Source organism: Adiantum capillus-veneris, chromosome 10, assembly GCF_014529385.1.
Source record: "Adiantum capillus-veneris isolate H3 chromosome 10, ASM1452938v2, whole genome shotgun sequence".
NCBI lineage: Eukaryota > Viridiplantae > Streptophyta > Polypodiopsida > Polypodiales > Pteridaceae > Adiantum > Adiantum capillus-veneris.
The window spans coordinates 28,468,455-28,492,473 of record NC_140940.1 but is presented as its reverse complement, the minus strand read 5'-3'; the positions used below and the strand labels follow the sequence as shown (position 1 = coordinate 28,492,473).

The window sequence follows — 24,019 nt, the reverse complement described above, 5'->3', positions numbered from 1 at the left end:
TCCCTTATCTTCACATAGCTTTAGATTGGCAAGTGTGGATAATAGCACCTTGGCTCCCATTCCCACCTTTTGGTTATCCTTCTCACTTTTGGAGGCTTTTGAGATCCGTTTTGGACTCTTTTAGACTCACTAATATCATGTCTTTGCCCCATAAGATCCTGATTGAACCCTTATCAAATTTCGTTGGCACTTGTAAAGAATGCATTCAAATTTTGAAACTCTCTAGTTCACAAACACATTCCTTTGCTCATTGTACATAATTGGCCCTTCTACTATTTTTGTTCTCTCTCACTAGAATGGCCAATTTTAGCAAGAGAAAATTCATTTTAAGTAGATCAAAAATGAAATTTGGTGACATTACCCCACCCTGGAAATCATAGTTGTCCTCGACTATGCTTCTATGCAAGAGAGGTATCTTTGGTCCATTGGATTTTTGCTCAGGATTCACTTTTAGCACATTGGACATCATTCCAAAGTAGATGACCAATCTACTGGTACTTGGGGGAAAATCTGCCGCAAGTATCTCTACCCTATTAACGATAACACCTTTACGCAATAGATTGCAAGTCTACTTGGTACTTGGGAGAAATTATACCGCAAGTGTGCAACATTTGGTATGCATACTCATGATATTTAAAGATTAATGAATACCTTAAGAAAACAGGGTTCGAAAGTGAGAATCATGTTTTTCTTCTTTGCATTTTCATTGAATACATTGATGTAAAAACATTAGGGCTTTGCATGCAATTCATTGTAGGTAGCTACAAGTGACATACTATCCTTCAATTGTGGCTCATGCATCCATTTAGCATCTTCAAAAGGGTAGTTTTTATATTTAATGAGATATTTATGTAGTACCTTACCATTGTGTAGCACCTTGTCTTCGTGGTAGATTATATGCTCAAATTGCAATATCTCTTCAGCCCCTTCAAATTCTGGAGGATCTTCTACTACTGGCTCTTATGGTGGATCACCCTTGTAGACCTTTTGTATACTTACATGGAATATATTATGGATTGGCCAATGAGAGGGTAGCTTAACTTGATAAGCCATTTCATTGATTGGCCGTAAGATTTGGAATGGTCCATAATATCTGCATGCTAATTTTGCATCCTCCCTAGTGTTATGGCAGACATAACATCTCTGAAATCTGGTTCAGTAGCATACCCATCTACCACAGAGCTCAGATCATTATGAGAGGTTATTGACACAGCATTGCATCAAGGTCTACGTGAGAATGCATTGGCTACTTGATTGTGCTTACCAGGAATGTGAGCAATGTGAAAAGGAAATTGCAAAAGGAAATTTTTCCACCTCATTTGTTTGTCAAAAAGCTTGTTTGTTTCATGAAGTACTTGAGACTCTAGTGATCTGTTTGAATGATGAAGGACGTCCCAAGTAAGTAATGCTTCCACGTATCCCTAAGGCATGTAAGACAGCTAGAAGCTCCTTTTCATAGATTCCAAGAATCATCTCATCGGAGTGCAATCTGTGACTCTCATATGCTATGGCATGCCCTTCTTGAAGCAGTACCGCTTCAAGGCATTCACCACTTTCATCACAATGGACCTCAAATGGCTTTGAGAGATTTGCTAGCACTAAGACAGGTTAAGCTTAGTGAAGTCTTTTCTCTCCTTTTCAGCCCATACATACTTGACGTTCTTCTAGTGTAATGGTCCTGATATGGCCGAAAATTTTGCAATGAATCTTCTATAGTACGAGCACATTCCAATAAGACCTCATAGCTCATGTAGATTCCTTCGTTCAGGCCATTCATTTATCACCTCAAGCTTTTGTGGATCCATATGGATACCATCCTTTGAGATAATATGACTTAAATATTGAATCTCTTCTAAGAAGAATTCACTCTTTTTGTGATTAATGAATAATTTATTCTCTTGCAATGCTTGAAACACTGCTTTGAGATGTTGTTTGTGTTCTTTTAAGGAATTAGAGTAGACTATGATATCATCAAAAAAGACTCCAGCGTAAGCCCTATGTACACAAAAAATTCTTTTTGTGGTTGAAGCATTTGTCAACCCAAAAGGCATGACAATATATTGATACAAGCCAAAGGTGGTCCTGAAGGCTGTCTTGTGAACATCTTTTGGTACAATTTATATTTAATGATAGCCACTTTTAAGGTCTATTCTACTAAAGTAAGTAGATCCTTGCAGCTTATTTAAAAAATCCTCAATCCTTTGGACTGAAAATCTGTTCTTCGTTGTCATCTTATTAAATGCATGATAATCTACACACATTCCATATGTACCATCCTTCTTGTGTACTAATAAGACACGAGAACAAAATGGTAAAGAGCTAGGTCTTACCATTGTTTTTTGCACAATTTCATTAACTTGTGAGATAATCTCCTCTTGTTGAGCTGGTGAGACTCGATACGGAGGCTTGTTAGGAGGAGAGCTTCCTGGTATGAGCTCAATCCTATGGTCGTCCTCCCCCCTGTTAGGAGTTAACTCTCCTGGGATATCATCGATAAAAAGATCAACATGTTCATTTAGAAATGAATGGAAATAATACTCTAATTTTAATGAACCATTAGAAGAGTCAACATTATTTTTAAGGACGTCCTTGAAAAATATCATGTAAGCAGAAATAGAACTTTTTATTGGTTTGTCAAAGGAGTCATGAAGATGTTGGAGGCTACCATTGCGTAGTGGTGGATAACCTCCGAGATGACGGAGATCTAGATGGTTTCTTCTTTCTCCGTTTGTTCTCAAGCTTCTTCTCACTCTCCCCAGAACAATGAGAAGAATGAGAGCTTGAAGATCTTCTCTCCCCAAAGGGAGGTGATGGTGAGGGAATCCTTTGACGTCTCTTAGGATGTACATCTACATCAGATGACACATGACTATCTTCTTCATTCATAAGATATTTCTCTCTTGTGTCTTTGTATTTCTTCTTTCCCTTTGCCTCATGTTGAGGGCTTCTTCCTCTTCTTGTAGTAGATGAGTGCTTCTTTCGCTCGATAGAGTTTCCTCTTTTTGAAGTCTCTTTACAAGACTTCACATGAGAATCCTCTTTGGGAGCAGAGACAATAAGATTTCTTGTTTGCATATGTGTTTGGACTATAGCCTCCAAAGCAAGATTTTCCATAGCTTCTTCTAACCTGCGAGCAAGAAATTCAACTACCTACATTGCATCAGCAGTTGCACCATCATTGTGAAAAATCCAAACTGGTAAAGTCAATCACTCTCTCCTCTTCTTGATTATGTCCAGACATAGTGATGGTGCTTTGTGAATCAGAGATTCCTTGTGAAATATAACTATTTTGTGTGAACAATCGCAGCTATTTTCCTTTGTGAATCAAGAGAAAGCTCTTTGGATCTTATAAACCCTTGGTTTAAACTCTTCATGCTCAATCCTAGAACCACCCTTTCATAAAAAAGAAAGAGATAGCTAAGATATGCTTTGATACCATTGTCAAAAAATTAGGACTAAGGTGCAGCAAAAATAATAGATTAACTAGAGAAATCAATCAATTGTGTAACATTGAGCATATTCAAGCATGAAAATTGCATAGCATGCATCAACTTAAACTCAATCACACATGTACTGAAACTGTAAAAGAAAGAGAGAGAGAAGAATTCGACACTAGTTGAGGGCCGAACTTTTTAGAGCCGTACCCCCCTCCTAAAGGACTTTGTATTGATAAACTCTTTTTCTTCAAAAGAGCTTCTGATCAATACAACTAATTAATTGCACTTTTAGCTGCACAAATTGAAGAGTTGAAAGCTCTAAAATTTGGCAGAGTTTGCAATCATAATTTTCACCTAAAAAACCTTGTTGAACTCAACCCCAAGGTCCTAAACACCTCGTAGGTAATAGGATCTACGGGGATTAAACAAGAATTGGGTTAGAAAGGAGATATGCAGCATTAAGAAGTAGTAACCTGCATAGTTAAATAGTATAAACTTGAGCAGCCATAGCTATAGAAAACAATGACTATGAAGTTCTGCGATGAGAATATCTATGACATAGGTCACTGCTTTATGATAAAGGTATTGAAAGAGACTAATGAAGATTTTGAGTATGAAAGTAGAAAAGGTAAAACAGATAGCTATATCATGGAGCATAATGCAAAAGTGCAAACAAAGGAGGACGAGCAACCACAAAGATATGTCATTATTGACATACCACAAGAATTAAAAAAAGTTATTTCCAAGAAGCTGACTTCAGAAAAAGCACAAAATAAAAGCAGAAGAAGAAGCAGTAGTTTCAAGTTCCACATCAGATGCTCCATAAACTCGGGATCAAGAGAAGAACATGAAAATGACAAAAGAATGATTATCTCCTATAATGATTAAATTCAACATATGTGGAGAAACAAGACTCAAAATCACATGTTCGGCTCTGATAGACCTTTATGCAACAAAGAATCTAATGTCTTATGGAATGTGGATAATGATGGAAAAGCCGTCAATCAAAGAGCTAGAAGAAACAATGTATACAAGTTCGAAAATATTGATTCCTAGCTTTGGTGTGGTTGAAGTCATACTCAAGTTAACAATTGGTAAGTTTAAGGATACACTCTACATAATCGACTCCCATCACATCAAAGAGAGTCTGGTCCTGATAGAAAGCTGAAGGGACATCTTCTTTCAACCACAAGGAAAAGATTCAACAAAAACACCATCAAAAGCCCCAAAAGCACCTCAGTCCATGCAAGAAAGGAGCAATCAAGCAGCACAAAAAACTGTAAAGCTACCCAGCGCAAACAAATGTAGCAACAGATGATTTCAGTGAAGGTACTCGAAGCACAAGGATTTTATGAAGGTAACACTCAAATATGGTTATGCAAAGCTGTAGCTCAACCTAAAACAACGAATATCACTCGGGGAAGAGAGGGCTCTTATCCAAAGGCAAAAAGTCAAAATTAAGTGCCAACAAAAGGCAGTCAAAACTTATGGTGATACGACCTCTAGATGGATACCTCATCTTCAACTACAAAAGCAAGGCTTTTACAACAAAAATTATCTGATATGGATACCGAAGCCTAGTGTCTATCAAATCATCAAGCAAAAAGAGCAAATGCAAAAGATAGTCACGAGGAGACCAAAGACAAGATGGGTTCCAAAATCGCTAGTGGGAACTCAAACACAAAGAACCCACACACGTCGACTACTGCTTCTTATATGAGATAACGCAAGTCCATACAATAGTTGAAGAACATGTTTCACAAAGCAAGATCCACATTCGACAAACAATCAAGAGGAGTCAAAATATGCCAACCTACTGGACAAAATGGTGGCATCAACATACCAACACAATGAAAGAGGCCTAAAGTTCCAAGAACTTATAGAATTAGATTTTTTGTCTTGAATAAATACGTCCAAGTCGCCATTTAAAATACATAGCATAAGAGTCAGAGTCGGACAACTAAGCCACTAAATGAGCGAAGCGTTAATCCCAAAGCTTAGTTGATGGGAGACCAAAGACAAGATGGGTTCCAAAATCGCTAGTGGGAACTCAAACACAAAGAACGCACACACATCGACTACTGCTTCTTATAGGAGATAACGCAAGTCCATACAATAGTTGAAGAACATGTTTCACAAAGCAAGATCCACATTCGACAAACAATCAAGAGGAGTCAAAATATGCCAACCTACTGGACAAAATGGTGGCATCAACATACCAACACAATGAAAGAGGCCTAAAGTTCCAAGAACTTATAGAATTAGATTTTTGGTCTTGAATAAATACGTCCAAGTCGCCATTTAAAATACATAGCATAAGAGTCAGAGTCGGACAACTAAGCCACTAAATGAGCGAAGCGTTAATCCCAAAGTTTCAAGTAATATTTTCTATAGCCTAAGCATCTTTGCTATTCTAGATACTCCTCAAGCTAAAAAAGTTGAGCATATTTACATTGTGTCGCTCATGTTGGTATAGGTGAGCATAAGAGTCGAAATCTATCTAATTTATGTATAGAGAAGTGAAGAAGGAAGTCCAAAAGACACTCACGCACTGAGCACAGTGAGGTATGAGTGAAAAAGCTTCTACATCAAAAATCGCTCTTGAAAATATGGAAGCTATTGCGATGTCCTTTGAGGTTACATGTGTTACATTTGTTCCTTAAAGCATCCATCCACTTCATCTTTCACACTGCATGCTTTTGTTTGATAAATTTTTCATATGCATATATTGACGCTTATATTAGACACTGTTTCTTTGTTTCTCCCAAGCACTCACCTTGCATGACAAGTACTTCAAGTCCAACTGCTCAACTCCAATAAGAGCGTATATCAAAGGCACTTTATTTTCACCGAGTTTTTTTCTTTAGTCATTCATATTTTAGACCCTAATCTAAAAACCCTCATCATCATCTTCTTGTACATTTTTCTTCTATATCAGTAATAAGGAAATGGCTACCCAAATCAATCAATAATGACTTGGAGCTGTAGCTGCAGAGCCTGACATACTTATCAAGAGAAAATCTTACATTCAAGAACAACAATCAAACTTCATAAAACACGGATAAAACGAAGCATAGCATACAAAGACAACAGACAGACAATGACAACTTCAGCAAGAAAGATCTCAACAACAAACATAAGGAGCTCAACAGTACTGAAGTTAATGAAGTATTACAGGATATGAAGAACGATTCCATCATCAAGTTAACGATAAAGGGAGGCACATCAAAAGCCATCTTCACGGCTAAAAGTGGCAAGAAAGAGAAGAATGAGCAAAAGGATGTAAAGTTGCATCGACAATTGAAGTCCAACATACGTATCAACAAGAACACAACAGATATGAAAAACTCAAGGAAGGGAGGAGCGCCATCAACAACGAAAAAGCATACAAAGCTAAAGACCTGCTTTGAAAACAAAGCTGACGACAACACTAACAATAAGCTTGTACATGGTCGTGTCAAAAGACGATACGAGCTAAGAAGGGAGGAATGTTAGTGGATAGACCAAAAGGATACCCACCTGATCGGATAGGTAGCCGAAAACCACATTTGTACTGTGTTATTTTTTCGAGCTAGTGTAGCTACTCTATGTATAAAGCCGTAGCAAGTCAATTCTTGAGTTATAATTCTTTCATGATATCTGTAAAGGTCCATGTGAGCTGGCCATTGACATTTAAAAAGCCCTAGGTATAAAGGTCAATAACTTTAATGTGAGAAGGAAGCTTATCTTTTGGAAAAAAAAAAACTCTACTGTACGTACGTATAAGCGACTACAAAGCTCTACCTTGTAATCATCACAACTAATGTTTAGATAATTCGTTTTTAATTTCAAAACTTGTATTGTGTTCCTTTTTCCTTGTCTTTTCATTCAAGTGTAAGCATTATTAGTTTTGATGAGATTTGTGACTACGCTATAGTGAGCTTAACCTTCAAATTTAAGTGCTTAAATTATCATTTTTTTGACATTTTGACTATAAAATAGAGTTTCTAAACCATATGACAACCTTTTTGGATAGTTCTTTTAAAATTTTTACAACCTTTTTTATGATAGATTGTGATTTCAATACCTTGTCAAAGTAAGACCAAACTTGGTAATATAGTGCTCCTAGATATCTTAAACCTCCTCCTAAAGTTTCATTACATTTCAAATCCGTTCGAGTGTCGGAATGATGTGAGATGATTGAGAGCAATGAGAAAAAGCATAGACAGATTTTTCAATCAATGAATAATGGTTTGCTTATTGAATTGATGTGTTTTCTTGTTAGTTTCATTTCTTGAAATTGACCGCTTCAAAGAGTCTTAATGCCCGATCCGAATCACTTCTCTAAGTATTGACATATTATATTAGTGACAAATAGATATGCACAAAAATTTGTTCTCACTACCCGCACACAACACGAGAGAGAGAGAGAGAGAGAGAGAGAGAGAGAGAGACTTAAATAATGAAAAATAATCAAGAGAATAAAAAATATACAATGTGAAGCCAAACATCTTTTTACATGGACACAAAAGATCTTTTGACTTTCCACCTTCTAAGTCTTCTGACTTTTCACCTTCATCTATCTTGTCATTGCCTAAATTCACCCTTCACTTACACTAATTGAAGTGTAGTATGTATGGGTTGAGCAATTGAAGCCATGACCAAACACTCCAATATGAGTTCTCTACAATGGCGACAATAGTGCTAGGCTAGTCTCTCAACCTTTATGACTCTTGGTCCAAGTACAAATTATTACTGGTCATTGGAACAGATAAAGAAAACATGATATATCTGTAAGTCTTCAACACTTTCAGCACCAGTAAAGGGTTGATAATAGACCTACTTGCAAGTTTAATCCAGGGCCGAGGCATGTCTTTGGGCAGACAAATTTTGGTTTCTTTGATGACAAAAGGCAGGCCTGGTACAAGCCCTAGAGCACAGAACAGCATCTGCACATGCATCCAATCCGCATGCATGCGCTAATAACCAAGTTTTGCAGCTCATGATGAATCATTGAGATATTGGAATAATCACTGAATATACAGATACAAAAGTAAACTATTGGACAGGCTTTGTCAAACTGAACAACTATATACAAGATGTCAGTGCTGGGTCTGCAAGCAGTATTTTACAAGAGAATGTACAATTACATTGGGTGAGGCTTCTACTGACAAGCAAATGGTAAGTGGTGTAATTATGTACATAAAGAATTGGTCGTAAGTAATAGAGGGTATCGGGTCACTTTGTTTACACTTAATTGCCTCCCTTTGTTCGAAATTCCTTGAGCTCATCTCTTATTCGGGCTGCATTCACAGTTAAGCACTCATGAGACGCTCTCAATAAGAAAGCAAAGCAAAAAGAGGCATGGCTTTGTGATGTTATGATTACCCGCATCAATATATCGCTCTTCTGCTGCTGCCATAAGCATGCTTCTTACAAGCACAAACTCTTCAGCTTCAAGGGAAGAAAGTTGGTCCGCCTGAGGCCTGAATGCGCACAACAAATGACTTAGTGAAGCAACTAGAGTTGTTTGTTTCCTCTTCAATAATCAACAACACGGTCAACAAACCCCTCTCACTTCATAGAATTCGCAAGCACTTGTATTTGATAGTTTCACACAGAAACTAATTTAGCAGTCTGTAATGCCTGATCGGTGCCCATAGTGAGGAGTAGTATTCTTCCAAGTGACAAAGCTTATAATGTGAGGCAGAGCTCTTCACATCCACTAATGAAGAAGTAAAGAACCTGGTAAATTGGATACAAGAAAAAAACCTGTCAAGCTCCGTGATAACTGGCATTCCAAGGGTGGAGCGATGAACACGAGAAGATGATGATGCATGGGCATGCATTTTGGCAGGATCACTCACTATACGAACCCCATCACCATAGGCTAGCTGCCGATTGACTTGGATAGGAACCTGTTGCTCACAAAGATGCAAACAACATGGTCAACCTTGTAAAGAATTCAGATATTCCATAGTGATTGTCATTTCTGCAATGCCTTCACCTGACAGCGAGCTGCTATGTTAATGGCATCTGAAGGTCGTAGATCAAGGCTGACTTCTTGCACCTCATCCCCAACTTGCTGCAAACAGAGAGGACGACCTTACCACAATACCCTTTGCTTAAAAAGAGCATAAAAAATCCACATAACGCAGTCGCAATTGAGCTTGCTCCTTGTACCTTACACAAGGTTAGCTGGGCATAATATGCCTCTTGCACTCTCTTGGTGACTCGGACTAGCTTCACCTATCCACAGCAGTCTCCACAAAATCAGAAGAGGTGCCATGACCTTGTAAGGAAAGAAATCAATTGAACGGCTCCACACCACCTTAAAGCCCATAAGTTCAATGACATCTTTGAGAACTTGATAGATTGTAGGCCTTGCCTGCATGCCGTGACAGGATGTAAGGCCAAAATGCTTAATTCCTTTTGCGATGTATAATACAAGTTCATAAACCAATAGCCTGGGGCTTACAAGATGCACTTTTCGAACAGTCTCCATCAGCATTGCGGCAGGCAGCTCCACTGAGCACAAACACATAAAACATGAATTACGCAACACTTAACGACCAAGGGAATTTCCTCCTATATAAAGTACAGGAGAAGACATATCTCAGTAGAGTGAATTGGAGCACTTACATACAATAATGGGAAGAAGAAGATCACTTCCATCTTCCATCTTCAACACTATGGCAGGCTGAGGTGCATAGTCTGGTAGACGTCCCCCATCCGGGTTATTATGTACACATTTGATATATCGCCCATCCTGCATCCTTATCAGAAATCCCTCCGATCCACTCTTCACCTCCACTGAAAGAAGTAGAGAATGTCATTAACATATCCAAATGCTTATAACAGATAGGAGTAGAGATGACATAAACTTAATCTCCAGTCTTATACTTAAGAGAGAGAGCTTCATAGTATCCACGAGCAAAGGAATCAATGAAAGCCAAACAGCTGTTCCCAGGGGAGTCAGGGACTTGAGGCTGAGAGTTAATGGAAAAGAACTACAAGTTAATCATTATGGGCAACCAATTTGTTCCCGATTTAAGTAAAAGAATCAGTACTCTCTATGACGTCAAGTTCTCAAGACTTGGGACATTAGAATTGTCTGATCAAGCAAAACCATTAGTAAAGCCTGATTTTGTTACATAGAAACGAGCATAGAAAGTCCTAGTCTGCAGCTAGCTCCCTCCATCACTGCTTCCCTCTCTCTCTCTCTCTCTCTCTCTCTCTCTCTCTCTCTCTCTCTCTCTCTACTTGAGCCCTCCACACATCTAAATAATCGTTAGCCCAACTAAACTACAGCACTTGTAAGTCAGAGAAATAGAGTCTTCCACGTTTTAGAGTTGACAATGAAGCTTCCAAGGAAAGGCTGGTTTCACAGAAATCACTTGCTCTGGATCGTAACATCCAAAACGTTCTGGGCAGCTAAAGACTTATTTAAGTACCATTCTTGGTGTTCCTCAAAAGGACCTCCACACATCTTGACGGCACTCGAATGTTTTCATCAAGACTGAGTTGAGCTGACACGAAGAGTAAAACTAATACCAGTAGAAGGCGTTGAGTTTGAGAAGGGAGGGCAGGTTACGCATGTTTCTCCCTCATTCTGAGACAAAGCATGGGGTGCACAAAAAGCCTACCTACATCGACATTCTCCTGAAAGTGAAACACGGTTGCTGGCACCGCACAACTTTACATAGCTCCCATCAAGCAACCTTCAGCACAGAAAGGTACATACCGGCTTCGAGAACTGTAGAGTTGACGTAATCATCTTCATCAGAATGGCCAGCACCATCAGAGTGCAGCTCACTGCTGCACATGATGTGTTTCAATTGACGCGTGTGCTGATACTTGCAACCAACCCGTGTATGGAAGATGCGGCGAACAAGGGATCGCTGTGCTTTCTGTAGAGAGGGGGAGGATCTGTTCTGCGAGGACATGAGGAAGCTGCCGCTCGCCCAAACCTTTACGCACGCCAGGGTTTCCATTCCACAGTTTTGTTCAGCTCAGCGATGTACTTGCGCAGAAGAAGCTCGCATTCCTAAGCTGCATGAGGCAGACCTACCGCCGAGGAGGAGGGATTACATCAAAAGGAACATCGCTGGACACATGCAGAGATGGTGCTTTGCACACAGCTGTTCGAGAGCTAAAGACGGAAAACTCCAAAGACTGAGGGAGAAGCCATAGACAGGAATTGATTGGCTAGGAAGTGCGCTCTGGAAGGATGAGGTTGCCCAAATCATTTCAAAAACGCCCCCCACACCATGGCGCCCACAAACACCTAAAATGTCCGGTGAGCGTTTTGCGGCCTTGAGCAAGTTCCAACCCCAACTCGGCTAAGGGCACATTCGCACGCTGGGGTGGCACCCGCGCCGACTGTACACCAGCCCGACTACTTCAATCCACGTTGCTTGTGAAATGCAAAGCATTCGCACGGATTTCCAAGCCCACCACGTGGCACTTGTCCACTATCTATAGTCAGTGAAGGCAATGCGTGCCACAAGAAATTTGTTGCTTCGTGTGGAAGTTCATGGCCCACCCGCTCACAATGATGACACCGTCGGTTAAGGAGGCCGCTGAATACCAACTCTGCCATTTCTGGCAGAGTGGAGCCGAGTGATTCCTCGTTCAACGCTACCAATGAACTCTACCCTGTGCGAAACCAACCCACCCACCAGGCTGGGGTCAACCCCAGCTCGTGCGAATCTGCTCTAATATATCAAAACACTACGGCTATTGCTGCTCGCACCACTCTGTTTTCCAGGTGGAGCAATGATAGTTGAGGCGGTTTCTAATTCACATCCGCCTTTGCTAGCCATGCTCTGCTGGCATGCTGACTCACACCCAAGAGGTCTCATCGATGTTCTGGCTTACCTACCCTGACCACACCTTATTCTTCGCTTGTGCCACCCAATTATATGACATTGCAATCTATAGTTGCTTGCTTTGCCGCAAGGGTCTGTGAATGACGCAATGGACAAAGCATTGGCTCTACTTTCGGAAGGAAAAGAGCACAAGTGGATGTGCACAATGTGAATGAAGCCAAAATCTTGCCATCAATGCCCTTGTGGTCTCAATGGCACAGATTGCACATTTCCAATTTACTTTTGCCAAAAAAGGCGTTATACTATTCCATGAGCTTCATTTTTCAAACCAAGGTAGGCTAATCAAGGACTAACTTGAGTTTAGAGTGATCCTAAAGCATGCCAAATTACCTACCACCGAGGTTTCTAGCTCAACTAAGAGACACGCTACATATGAAAATTGCAGGAAATCAACATGTAACAAATGCACATGGTGGAGTGGATTGCTTCAACTAAGAGACACACTATATATGCAAACTACTATAAATCAATATACAACAAATGCATAGGGGTGGAGTGTATTGTTTCAAATTCACACTCCAATAAGTAGCATTGAACTTCTTTTGCCTCCCTTGGAAAGAGTGTGGGTCACTTAATGTAGAAGGTGTAAACACAGAGAGAAGGAGAGAGCTTGAGCTCTTGCAAGCACACATGCCACACAACCAAGAGAGCACACGATGGAGATGAAGGCTAAAAGATATTTCTTCTTCTTGATAATAAGGTCAACAAAACATAAGTGGGAAATACAACGTAAGAACTACAACAACAGTCAATGTGAAACCGATGATGAGTGAGCTAGAATAATTATGGCCATCACCCTTGAAAGGGAGACCATGTTAATGAAGTCTAGCTGTAGTACCATGGGCGATAATCCTCATGTCCACTACCTCATGCCACGGATAAATGTTGATGAGAAGTCGTGAGGAAGTATCTAGACATACCATGTGTTGAGCTTGATGTCTCAATAAAAGGGTGGATCACGAGAGTATGGAGAGGTGAGAAGAGTTATGGAAGAGAGCTCGAAGCAAGTTAATTGCTAGAAATAGCCCACTTGATGCCATTAATCACACATTTTTATAAAATTTTCCAAGTCGTTCACCTTCACCGTCCACTTACCACTCTGTTGATGTTGAAGTGACTTCATTCCTAAAGATGATTCCACTTATCCCATGCTTCATTGATGATTTGAAATGTTTTGAGTCTCTTAAGTTATCATAGTCAACGTGAGAATAACTTCCCCTCCCTTACGAATAGTTTTTGTCTTGATAATGAAGTAGGAAAGCCTCGTGAAAGTCACACATGAACCACAGTTTCACTCTAGTATGTTTCCATTCTAGCATGTTTAAAGTTATGTAAAATGGTAGGTGGCTCCCTACAATGGCTAACACCTATCCACACTTTATCAGTAAAAATCTCTCATGATTCCCTCCTCCCCTTCCTAAACTTGCATGCTCTTATTTGAAAGATGTTCCGACCCACCGACTAGTATTTTTGCTTTTTGCATTCGTACCTCGACGCTTGCCATCTCTCTCTCTAGAACACTTATTGGCTGGCTCTATCTCCTATTGCTCTGACACATGTCATTTCGCGCCTGCCAAATGCTTTCGTGGACCTGCGCACAGCCTCCATAGTTCATTTGTTACATCCGTTTGCACCTCTGCGTGCCTCTGATCCTTGTCTTTACTTTGTAATCATACATGTCATAACCCCCCCCCCCCCCCCCCCCCCCCCCTTCCGTGTCTTCCTGGATGCCTCCTCAATGCTCACCTACGTCCTGTACCTCGATCTGTCGCATTCTTCTATGCCAAAGGTGTACGTTACATGTTCTCTGAGGAATAAGAGACCCAAAATATCTCCGAAATATCTCCCCAAAAGAAAATAGGGAAAATTACCAAAATACCCCTCAAGATTTTCCAAACTTTATTCCTTTTTGACAACTAAGAGCCGTTTTTGAGTGCTTAGCATGTAATCTGTCAATTCCCTCTCGAAAAAAGGTGATTATCTCTAAAAATAATGGAGCGATTCACCTTCAAAGCCTACATAACCAGCTGAAATTCTAGTTTTAGCAGCTTATGTTGAATGAAAAGCTACAAATTTCTTTATCTTCAAAGTTTTAATCTCGGGCCAAGGGTATTTTGGGAATTTTGGAAAACTTGAAGGGTAATTTGGGAATTCACAAGAAGTTAGAGGGGTATTTTGGGAATTTACACAAACTAGAGGAATATTTTGGTAATTTTCCCATGCTTGTACGTGGAAAGGCCTTTTTCTTTTGCCCTTTTCCTCTTTTTCCTTTTCAAGTGAGGTATATTGGTTGATTCCCCTTAATGAGACATGCGTGCCAACCTATTTTTCAGCACTAGGTTGGTAACTAGACATATTTATGTCATGCTAACTAAGCAAATTTCAAGAATTGTTATAAGATGTGTAGAATGGCCTTTGAAAAGCTTGATATCCAAAAGTTAGCCTACCAGCTAAAAAGAAGACATTATTTTGGCCATGAATTCCACCTTCAAGAATATGCTTTGCAAAGATTTTTAAGGTGCACCGCGTGAAAAAAAGTGTTGTTTTTGCAAATTTTCCATATTTGCAATGTACATTTGTTGCAAGATTTGCATGCCATGGTGTTGGGTAAAGTCCGTTTTGGCTGACCTGCGTGACACTAACCTATACTTCTGTTTCTTGTTGGAATTAGGGTTGTAGAGAAACACACACAGCTTGGAGAAGACGAAGGAAGCTCAAGGCACACAATAGTGAGTTACTTAGTGTGCAATGGAAAGATAGATAGCACTAGAATGAATGTGCGTTGGAATTAGGGTTGCAAAGAAACGCACACAGCTTGGAGAAGACGAAGGAAGCTCAAAGCACTCAATAAAGAGTGTGTTACTTAGTGTGCAATGGAAAGATAGATAGCCCTAGAATGAATGGGTTTATATACAATGCATAGGGGGAAAAAACCTCCTAAAGAGGGAAAAAATGCCCCGCCAGTCCTAGTGTGTTCACACACATCACTACCACTTGTATATGGTAACAAATTCCTCCTGGAGTGATGCGGTGAATGAGAGTTGGCACATGAGTAAAGGGAAGTGCCATGCTCTGAGGACATGATCAGTCCACAAAGGGGATTTGTCAGGACACCGGCAAGGCCGGACTAGACAAGGGCAGGGCCGGGCTAGGCGGTGTGGAACGGGGAGTCCAACTAGGGCAAAGGGCCAAGGGCTTGCCTATATAATGGGTGGTTGGGTGGTGGACTCTCAGGCTCTAGCTTCCCTTGTCTTACATTGGTATCAGAGCTTGTGTCTATTTTGGGAAAGGAGAAGGGCGTGGTGCTTTCTAGCCACTCAAGGCTTGCATGTCGGGGTCTAACACAGTGGGGATCACCCCTTAGCAAGGTCGTCGATGAAGACACAGCCTGTGGACACGCGACCTCAGCAAGGGAGGGCCGTCGGGTGCAGGAGCACCAAAACGCAGGCGCACGAGCTCGTTAGCAGCACAAGGACCTGCTGGGGGTTTTACGACACAGGGTCGAAGCCCCTCGGGCTTCGCATCGTCCGCCCCAAGCTCTCCAAGCCTCTGTGTGTTGCCCGTTTGGCGCCATAGCTGACTATGAGCTCTTTTCCCCACTTGAAGGGCGCCCACCCCCTTAGGAGTAGTGGCCATACACAAAAAATTTAAAGCTTAAGGGGTGGTACCCACAGTTGGTACCCCACCCCCCCTACTCCACTACGTGCGAGTACAGCAAGGCCGGAAAGGACGGCATCGATGAATCCGGCATGCATTCCAACGACAATTTCCTGCGTATTATGCAGAAACTCAAAGATTTCAAGACAACCAAATTGGCGGAGTTGCAGTACAAGTTTTTTGGGCAATCAATTATCGCTTTCAAGCCTAATTGATTCGGCTATCAAGAACTAGTGGAATTCCATATACGACAGACAATTCGAATCACTTTCCACCGGACTACTCTCGATTTTGACGGAGTTAGCAAGGCACCTATACTTTGCGAGTGCTCTCAATATCAGGTTTTTTTTTTCTGAGTGCTTCTTTCACCGCACTGTGTAGCCATGGATTCGGATATCAATATGACATTCGATTTTGAGCAAAGTACTCCTGATCCTACCAATGATGTCCGCGGCCGGATCCTCTCAAGGAGAGTACCCGCGATGCTACGGCAGGAGAAGATGCTTACGAATTGCTCGATATTCAAGAATTTTGTGCACTTCAGACACGCATGACAGTCATGAATGAAAATTTTAAAGCTTTAAATGAAAATGTTACTAAACTATCCACATTAGTAATTCAATTAATGCATCAGCAATCTAAGAGTCCTGCTGACACGCACATGCATGAGCACGTTGCCACAAAAGGGCAGGGCAATTCTAATCTAGGGCTAGGCCCAAATGCTGATACATTGCATACTCTCACTGCCAAAGAGGTGGATGAATTGTTAAAGAACACTAAACCACCAATTTTTAAGGGAGAAGACCAAGACCGCAATAAGGATTCAGTGAATATCTTTCTCAGTAAGTGGGATGGAATTCACGCCTTACGGCGTACTCTGGATGTAGTCAAAGCTCTGCAGACGAGCTTAACTCTGGAAGGCAAGGCCTACAAATGGTGGATGTCTCTCAAGGAGAAGAACATCATACCACAGAGTTGGGTGGCTTTTGAAGCAATGTTTAGCAAGGAATTTTTGCCTACAAATGAGGCCGATCAGAATTGGACGGCTTGGGATACATGTTCCATGCGCCAATACCCATCACTCCTTGAATATATCTCTCACTATCGGGACATTATCCTCAAGTTGGAAGGCTTGGATACCTTTCAACCAGTACGGGGGTTCATACGAGGTTTGACACCCGCGCTTAAGAAGTATGTCAAGACCCAAGACCCTAAAACACTTGAGGAAGCCATAGTGAAAGCACATATTCATGATGATCCTGATGAGAAGAAAACACATAATAGTCATGTGCTTGCTAGTATACATGGTAATACACGCACTCAGTATGGGCGCAATAAAAGAAAATTTCTAGTTGCTAATGCATTTATGTTTTCAATGTTTAAGAAGAGGTCATGGCAAAAAGGATTGTTCCAAGGGGAAATCTGTTGCTCAGGGAAAGGAGAAAGCCGTGCACACGGTGCAACTGCTGCCTCTTGAGTCTTCCTCAAGATTCTCTACAGTGGAAGTAACACACACTGAGGTGGTACATGAATGATGTCTCACAGCTTCCATGTGGCAACCAACCTTTGGACCACATGACTTAGTACGTATGCACATATAGTTGCAAGGGCACAAGGTGTGCATCTTGGTAGATGACGGTGCTACTCATAATTTCATCAATTACAGATTGGTGAAAAAACTCAAATTGCCTCAAACTCCGAGTACCCACCGTTACAAGGTAGCAATGATGAATGGACATGATATTGAAATATGGGATACTCAATGCCGAGTTGTTCCATTGGAAGTACAAAGGTACTCTACCTATTTGGATTTTCAGGTTATGAACATGGAAAGGGCGGATGTGGTTCTTGGTAGGCAGTGGTTGCATATCCTAGGACCATCACTGAAGCGTAGCTATGAGCACAACAGCTTGATGTTTGAATCCCATGGGGCCCATGTGTTGTTGATAGGAGAAAAAGACATACCTTCATCACACTGATTTGTACCGCTGAGCTTATACAGCTCGTTTCTAATAATGAAATAGATCAGGTTTTCTTCACTGTCTCATTTTCTTTCTAACATTGAGTTTGTTGAACATTCCTCAACGCCGCATGCTTCTTCTCCTCTATTCCACCAATTGCTAATTCTAAACAAGCAAATGTTGCTAGTCAATTACAGAAATTATTAAAGGTATTTCAAGATGTATTTCCTAATGATTTGCCATTAGGATTACCGCTGACACGATAAGTACAACATAGCATTGACGTGGCTGCAGGCTGTAAACCTGTTAGTAAACCACCTTATCGTAGGAGTTATTCAAAGGCTGCTGAGGTGGAACGTCACCTTGCTGACTACCTTAGCAGAGGGTTTATACAACCCAGTTCTTCACCATGGGCTTCGCATATCCTCTTAGTGAAGAAAAAGGACGGCAGTATGCGCATGTGCGTAGACTACCGGGGCTTCAATGCGGTTACAGTTAACAACAAATACCCATTGCCAAGAGTAGATGAGTTGTTTGATAAGCTCACTCATGCTCGCATTTTTACAAAAATAGACTTGCGGTCAGGATATCATCAAGTCCGTATTCGACTTGCCGATATACCTAAAACTGCATTCCGAACACGGTTTGGACACTACGAGTTTTTGGTAATGCCCTTTGGATTAACCAATGCACCCGCAACATTCATGACACTTATGGATAGTGTCTTGAAGCCATATTTGGGCAAATTTGTCATTGTTTTCCTCAATGACATCCTGGTCTATAGTGCTTCTGAAGAAGAACACTTACAACATCTCAAGCAGGTGTTTGAGATGTTACACACAAACAAGTTATATGCCAAGGAATCTAAATGTGATTTTCTAAAAGATGAAATTCATTATTTAGGGCATGTTATTTTAGCTAACGGCCTATACATGGATCAATCCAAAGTGGATACCATCAAAAAATGGCCTCCTCCTAAAAATCTGGAAGAATTACATATATTTTTAGGATTTGCAGGTTTTTACTGAAGGTTCATTAAAAACTATGCTCAAATTGTTGTTCCTATGATGGATCAACTAAAAGGCAAAGGTAAAGCTTTTCAGTGGGGATCCTCTCAACATCATAGTTTCGATACACTCAAGGATGCATTAGCTACAACTCCTATACTGGCTACTGTAGATCCTTTGAAACCATTCATTTTGAAAACGGATGCCAGTGACCGTGCTATTGGAGTAGTCCTATTACAATACAGACGGTCGATTGCATTTGAAAGCAAGAAGCTTGATGCAGCTCATCAGAACTATTCTGCTTACGAACGCAAACTCTATGCAATAGTGTCGGCCTTAAAAACATGGCGGCATTATCTGTATGGTGCTCAGTTCAAGATTGTGTTTGACCACGAAAGCATCAAATGGTTTACACAACAAATGGATTTAAAGGGTCAAAAAGCCAAGTGGGCCGAGATCCTTCAGGAATATGACGCCAAGCTAAGGTATCGCAAAGGCCGATACAATGTAGTGGCAGATGCTCTAAGTCGAATGCCAGAGATCAATTCGCTCTTGTTCACGGAACTTCATAGTGAATTTTTAGATTCTCTCAAGGGAAAATATGAGCATGATGAAGTATATTCCAAAGTGTGGAGCCATGTTCAAAAGAGGGATCCTTCTCACTCCGATGACGGTAGTGTACAGTTAACCTCCACACCTAGTTCTCCTTTATCAAGTGATGAACTACAGCGATGGAAGCATTTTACCATCGACAATGGGTACCTCTCCCCAAGGGGAGAGTTTGTGTACCGGCGGACACAAACATTCATCACCAAATTCTTTATGAATGTCATGATAGTCCAAGTGCAGGGCACCCGGGGATTAGAAAAACTTATGCTCTCTTACGACGACAGTTTTATTGGCCAAGTCTACATGGCTATGTTCAATCTTATGTCTTGCACTGCCAAAAATGTCAAGTTAACAAGGCTGAGCGCCTGAAAGCATGAGGACTCTTACATCCTTTGGAGATTCCCACTGGAAAATGGGAAAGCATCTCTATGGATTTTATTGTAGGTCTACCAACCACTATACGAGGTCATGACTCAGTATGGGTGGTCGTAGACAGGTTGACTAAACTATGTAAGTTTATTCCGACCAAATCAACGGTTAAGACACTAGAACTAGCCAAGTTATTTGTGGACAATCTATACAAATTGTATGGTTTGCCAAGTAACATTGTTTGTGACCGTGATCCAAAGTTTAACAGCTACTTTTGGAGAGCTGTATTTAAACGATTGGGTACACAACTAAACCTCAGTACAGTTGATCATCCAGAAACGGATGGTCAAACAGAACGGGTTAACCAGGTGCTAGAGGATATACTAAGAGCATACGTCAGCAAAAACCAGTCAAACCGGGAAGAATACTTACCTATTCTCGCGTTTGCCTATAACAATGCTAAGCATGTCACAACAGGTTTTAGTCCTTTCATGCTCATGTACAGGTTTCAACCTAGGTCGCCAGTTACGGTGGGGTTGGCAACCGAAAAACTCCAACGGGTTAAGGATTTTCTCCAAGACCACATGGATATGCTAAAACTTGCTCGTCAGAATGTCCAGCAAGCACAGGATCGGTATAAGAAGTACGCTCATGAGAAACGTCGGCAAGTTACCTTCGAAGAAGGGGAGGGAGTATTTTTACGTGTGCCAGAACATTCAGAAAGTCTGAAAACTCGGCCGACACCTAAATTATCTCCCCGATATTGTGGGCCTTTCAAAATACTCAAGCGAGTAGGTGATCGTGCTTACAAATTATTACTACCTTCACATTCTTGCATTCATCCAGTGTTTCATGTAAGCAGTTTACGTAAACAGTTACATGGGGACGACAATGTCATTGACCAACATGTTTTGGTTGATTTCATTGAACCTCCTACCCTACCGCATGAACCTGAACGTGTTCTTGATAATCATGAGTTGCGTACATGTCATCACGTACGTTAACAAGCCTTAATCAAGTGAAAAGACCGACCTAAAGAAGGTGCCACTTGGGAAACATTAGTGTTCTTAAGAAGAAGTTCCCCACTTTTGTTTTCGAGGACAAAAACTCTTCTTAAGGGGGGAGTAATGTCAGGACACCAACAAGGCCGGACTAGACAAGGGCAAGGCCGGGCTAGGCGGTGTGGAATAGGGAGTCCAAATAGGGCAAAGGGCTAGGGGCTTGCCTATATAATGGGTGGTTGGGTGGTGGACTCTCAGGCTCTAGCTTCCCTTGCCTTACAGAAGTAATCCCAAAGCTTTGCGAAAAGCTTCGAGCTTCTCACAAGACAATGCTTTTGTGAAAAGATCTGCAAGGTTGTCCTGTGTTGGCACATAAGCCAAGATGATCTCTCCTTCTGAGAGCCTCTCCCTCACATAGTGGTAATGCACCTCAATGTGCTTTGTGCGAGCATGAAAAATTGGGTTCCTCACAACTGCCAATGTGCTCCGATTTTCAGTGTAGATAGTGTTGGCAGTGTCATGTCCAACACCCAAATCAGCCATAAGGTGTCTGAGCCATACACACTCAACCGTAGTTGTGAGACTATCCTGTACTCAGCCTCACAACTAGAAGTGGCCATAGTAGGTTGCTTCTTGCTCAACCATGATATACATGAACTGCCAAGCATGAAACAAAAACCACTTGTGGACACTCGTGTGTCAAAACAACCAGCCCAATCTGAGTCCGAAGAAGCATGTAAGTCTGGCGGCAATGATCCCCCCTTGGGATAAAACAAGCCAAAATGTAAAGTGCCACTAAGGTAGCAGAAAATCCTCTTGACAGCCTGCCAATGCTTACACTCTAGGCTATGCATAAATCTGCTGACCTGTGAGACTGCAAATTGAATATCCGACCTCATGTTGCATACATAAATGAAGCATCCAACAACAACTTGGTAAAGATTGACATCTGCAAGATCACCAGCATCATGAAGACTCAATTTCAAACCTGTTTCCATGGGAGTGGCAATAGGTTTGCAATCCTCAAGTCCAAACAATGTCTCTATGTAACTTTTATGACCCAAGGCAATACCACCATCACACTGCTTAAACTGTATACCCAAGTAATGATGCAACAGCCCCAAATCTTTCATCTTGAAAGTATTATTCAAATCAGCCTTAAATTCAGCAGTATGTCTCTCATTTGGTCCAGTGATCAACAAATCATCGACATAAAGAACCACAATGAGAAATACATCATCCTCACGCTTTACATACAATATGCTTTCTGTTGGACTGTTACGAAAGCCTCGTTTGACCAACTGAGTGTCAACTTTCTCATACCAAGCACAACGAGATTGCTTCAACCCATACAAAGCCTTCTTACATCTACACACTTTGTCCTCTTGTCCTTTTATGACAAAACCGTGAGGCTGCGTTACATAAATTTCCTCAAATATGTCACCATTCAAGAAAGCAGTAACAATGTCTGATTGATGTACATCCCAACCAAAATGAGCTACCAATGCACATAGAAAACGCACAGTAGTCATGCGACAAGTGGGAGCAAAAGTCTCTTCATAATCTATGCCTTTTTGTTGTGCATAACCCTTTGCAACAAGTCAAGCCTTATGGCGATCAATCTCACCATCCGGCTTGCATTTCAACTTGTAAACCCACTTCGTACCAATGGCCTTTTTGCCAGGAGGCAAATCACATAAAGTCCATGTGTCATTTTCTATAAGTGCATCATATTCTGATTGCATGGCATCCATCCAATTTTTTGAATTATGTGCTTCATCAAAAGAGAGAGGTACCTCAACATCATGCAAGCTAGACACAGCCAAAGCATAACAATCCGATGCATAAGATGCATGGAGAGAGCCTGAACAAGTACGACCAGACAAAGGTGCATCCAATTTACTGTCACGCAATGTATGCACCAGCCATTTTGGCATACCCCTAGCCTGCTCATTTTCAGCCCTTTCCTCATCAAGTACATCATGTACGTCTGCATCAGTAATAGTTTGATCTGTAACATTTTCGAAAACCCCCATAGGCTATACATTTGCCTCATTGGAATTTACATTCGAACTTCCACCATTGAAAAGAGGCAACAAAGTGTCATAAATGTCCTGTGAGCTTACATTACTATCTCTAGTACATGACAGCAAGGGTTGAACAAAATCTTCCACAAACACTACATCCCGTGAAACCAAAATACGCTTTGTTTGCGGATGATACAATCTGTAACCTTTGCTTTCAGCACTATAACCAACAAAAATACATTTGACAGCCTTATCATCCAATTTTTTGCGTTGTGTTTGTGGCACCAAAGCATATGCCAAACAACCAAAAACACGCATGTGCTGAATAGAAGGCTTTCTACCATGCCATGCTTCATATGGAGTAATGGATTGCAAAGCTTTCGTAGGACACCTGTTAAGTACATAAGTGGCACACATGATGACCTCAAGCCAAAAAGAATGCGGCAAAGCTTGACTTTTAACCATACATCGTGCCATTTCCGTAAGTGACCTGCTTTTCCTCTCAGCAACACCATTTTGCTGAGGTGTATAAGGCACTATACATTGGTGTTTTATCCCACGACTAGCCAGAAATGCATTAAATTCATGAGACATATACTCCCCCCCTCGATTGGAACGGAGTGTGTCCATAGTACATTTTGATACATTTTTCAACCAAGAAAAAAATTGTTTGAAGCACATAAAAACTTCTCTTTAAGCGTAAGTACCCATGCATGCCTAGAATAATCATCAATGAAAGTCATGAAATATAGGTAATTGACCAAGGACGGAGTTTGCATGGGCCCACAAACATCACTATGCACAAGCTGCAACTTGCATGTGGCCCTAACTGAACCATCCTTTGGAAACTTAGAACACTGCATTTTACCCAAAATACAGCCTTCACAAACATGTTTGACAGGTGCTTCAAGGGATGGCAAAGAAGCAACCATATCAGATTTCTGCAAACGCAGCAAACTGGAAAAATACAGATGCCCAAAACGTGCATGCCACATTGTTGCATCTGAAACAACCCTTGAATCTGCAACTGCATTTGTAAAATTTTGTCAACACTTGTCATACAAAGTGAGCTATACAGTCC

At 41.1% G+C, this 24,019-nt stretch overlaps 1 protein-coding gene across 1 annotated transcript; it reads right to left on the bottom strand.

The window, feature by feature from the left end:
* Positions 1-8,407: 8,407 nt before the first annotated feature.
* On the bottom strand, positions 8,408-11,662 carry LOC147448611 (bifunctional nuclease 2-like). The gene is made up of 9 exons (XM_086521177.1): positions 11,161-11,662; positions 10,059-10,229; positions 9,895-9,944; positions 9,748-9,804; positions 9,600-9,665; positions 9,424-9,501; positions 9,189-9,334; positions 8,805-8,902; positions 8,408-8,719 (listed from the first exon to the last, which is right to left on the bottom strand). Exons 1-9 carry the CDS (start codon positions 11,408-11,410, stop codon positions 8,670-8,672), a joined length of 966 nt encoding a protein of 321 aa, XP_086377303.1. The 5' UTR covers positions 11,411-11,662; the 3' UTR covers positions 8,408-8,669.
* Between the last annotated feature and the right edge of the window lie 12,357 nt (positions 11,663-24,019).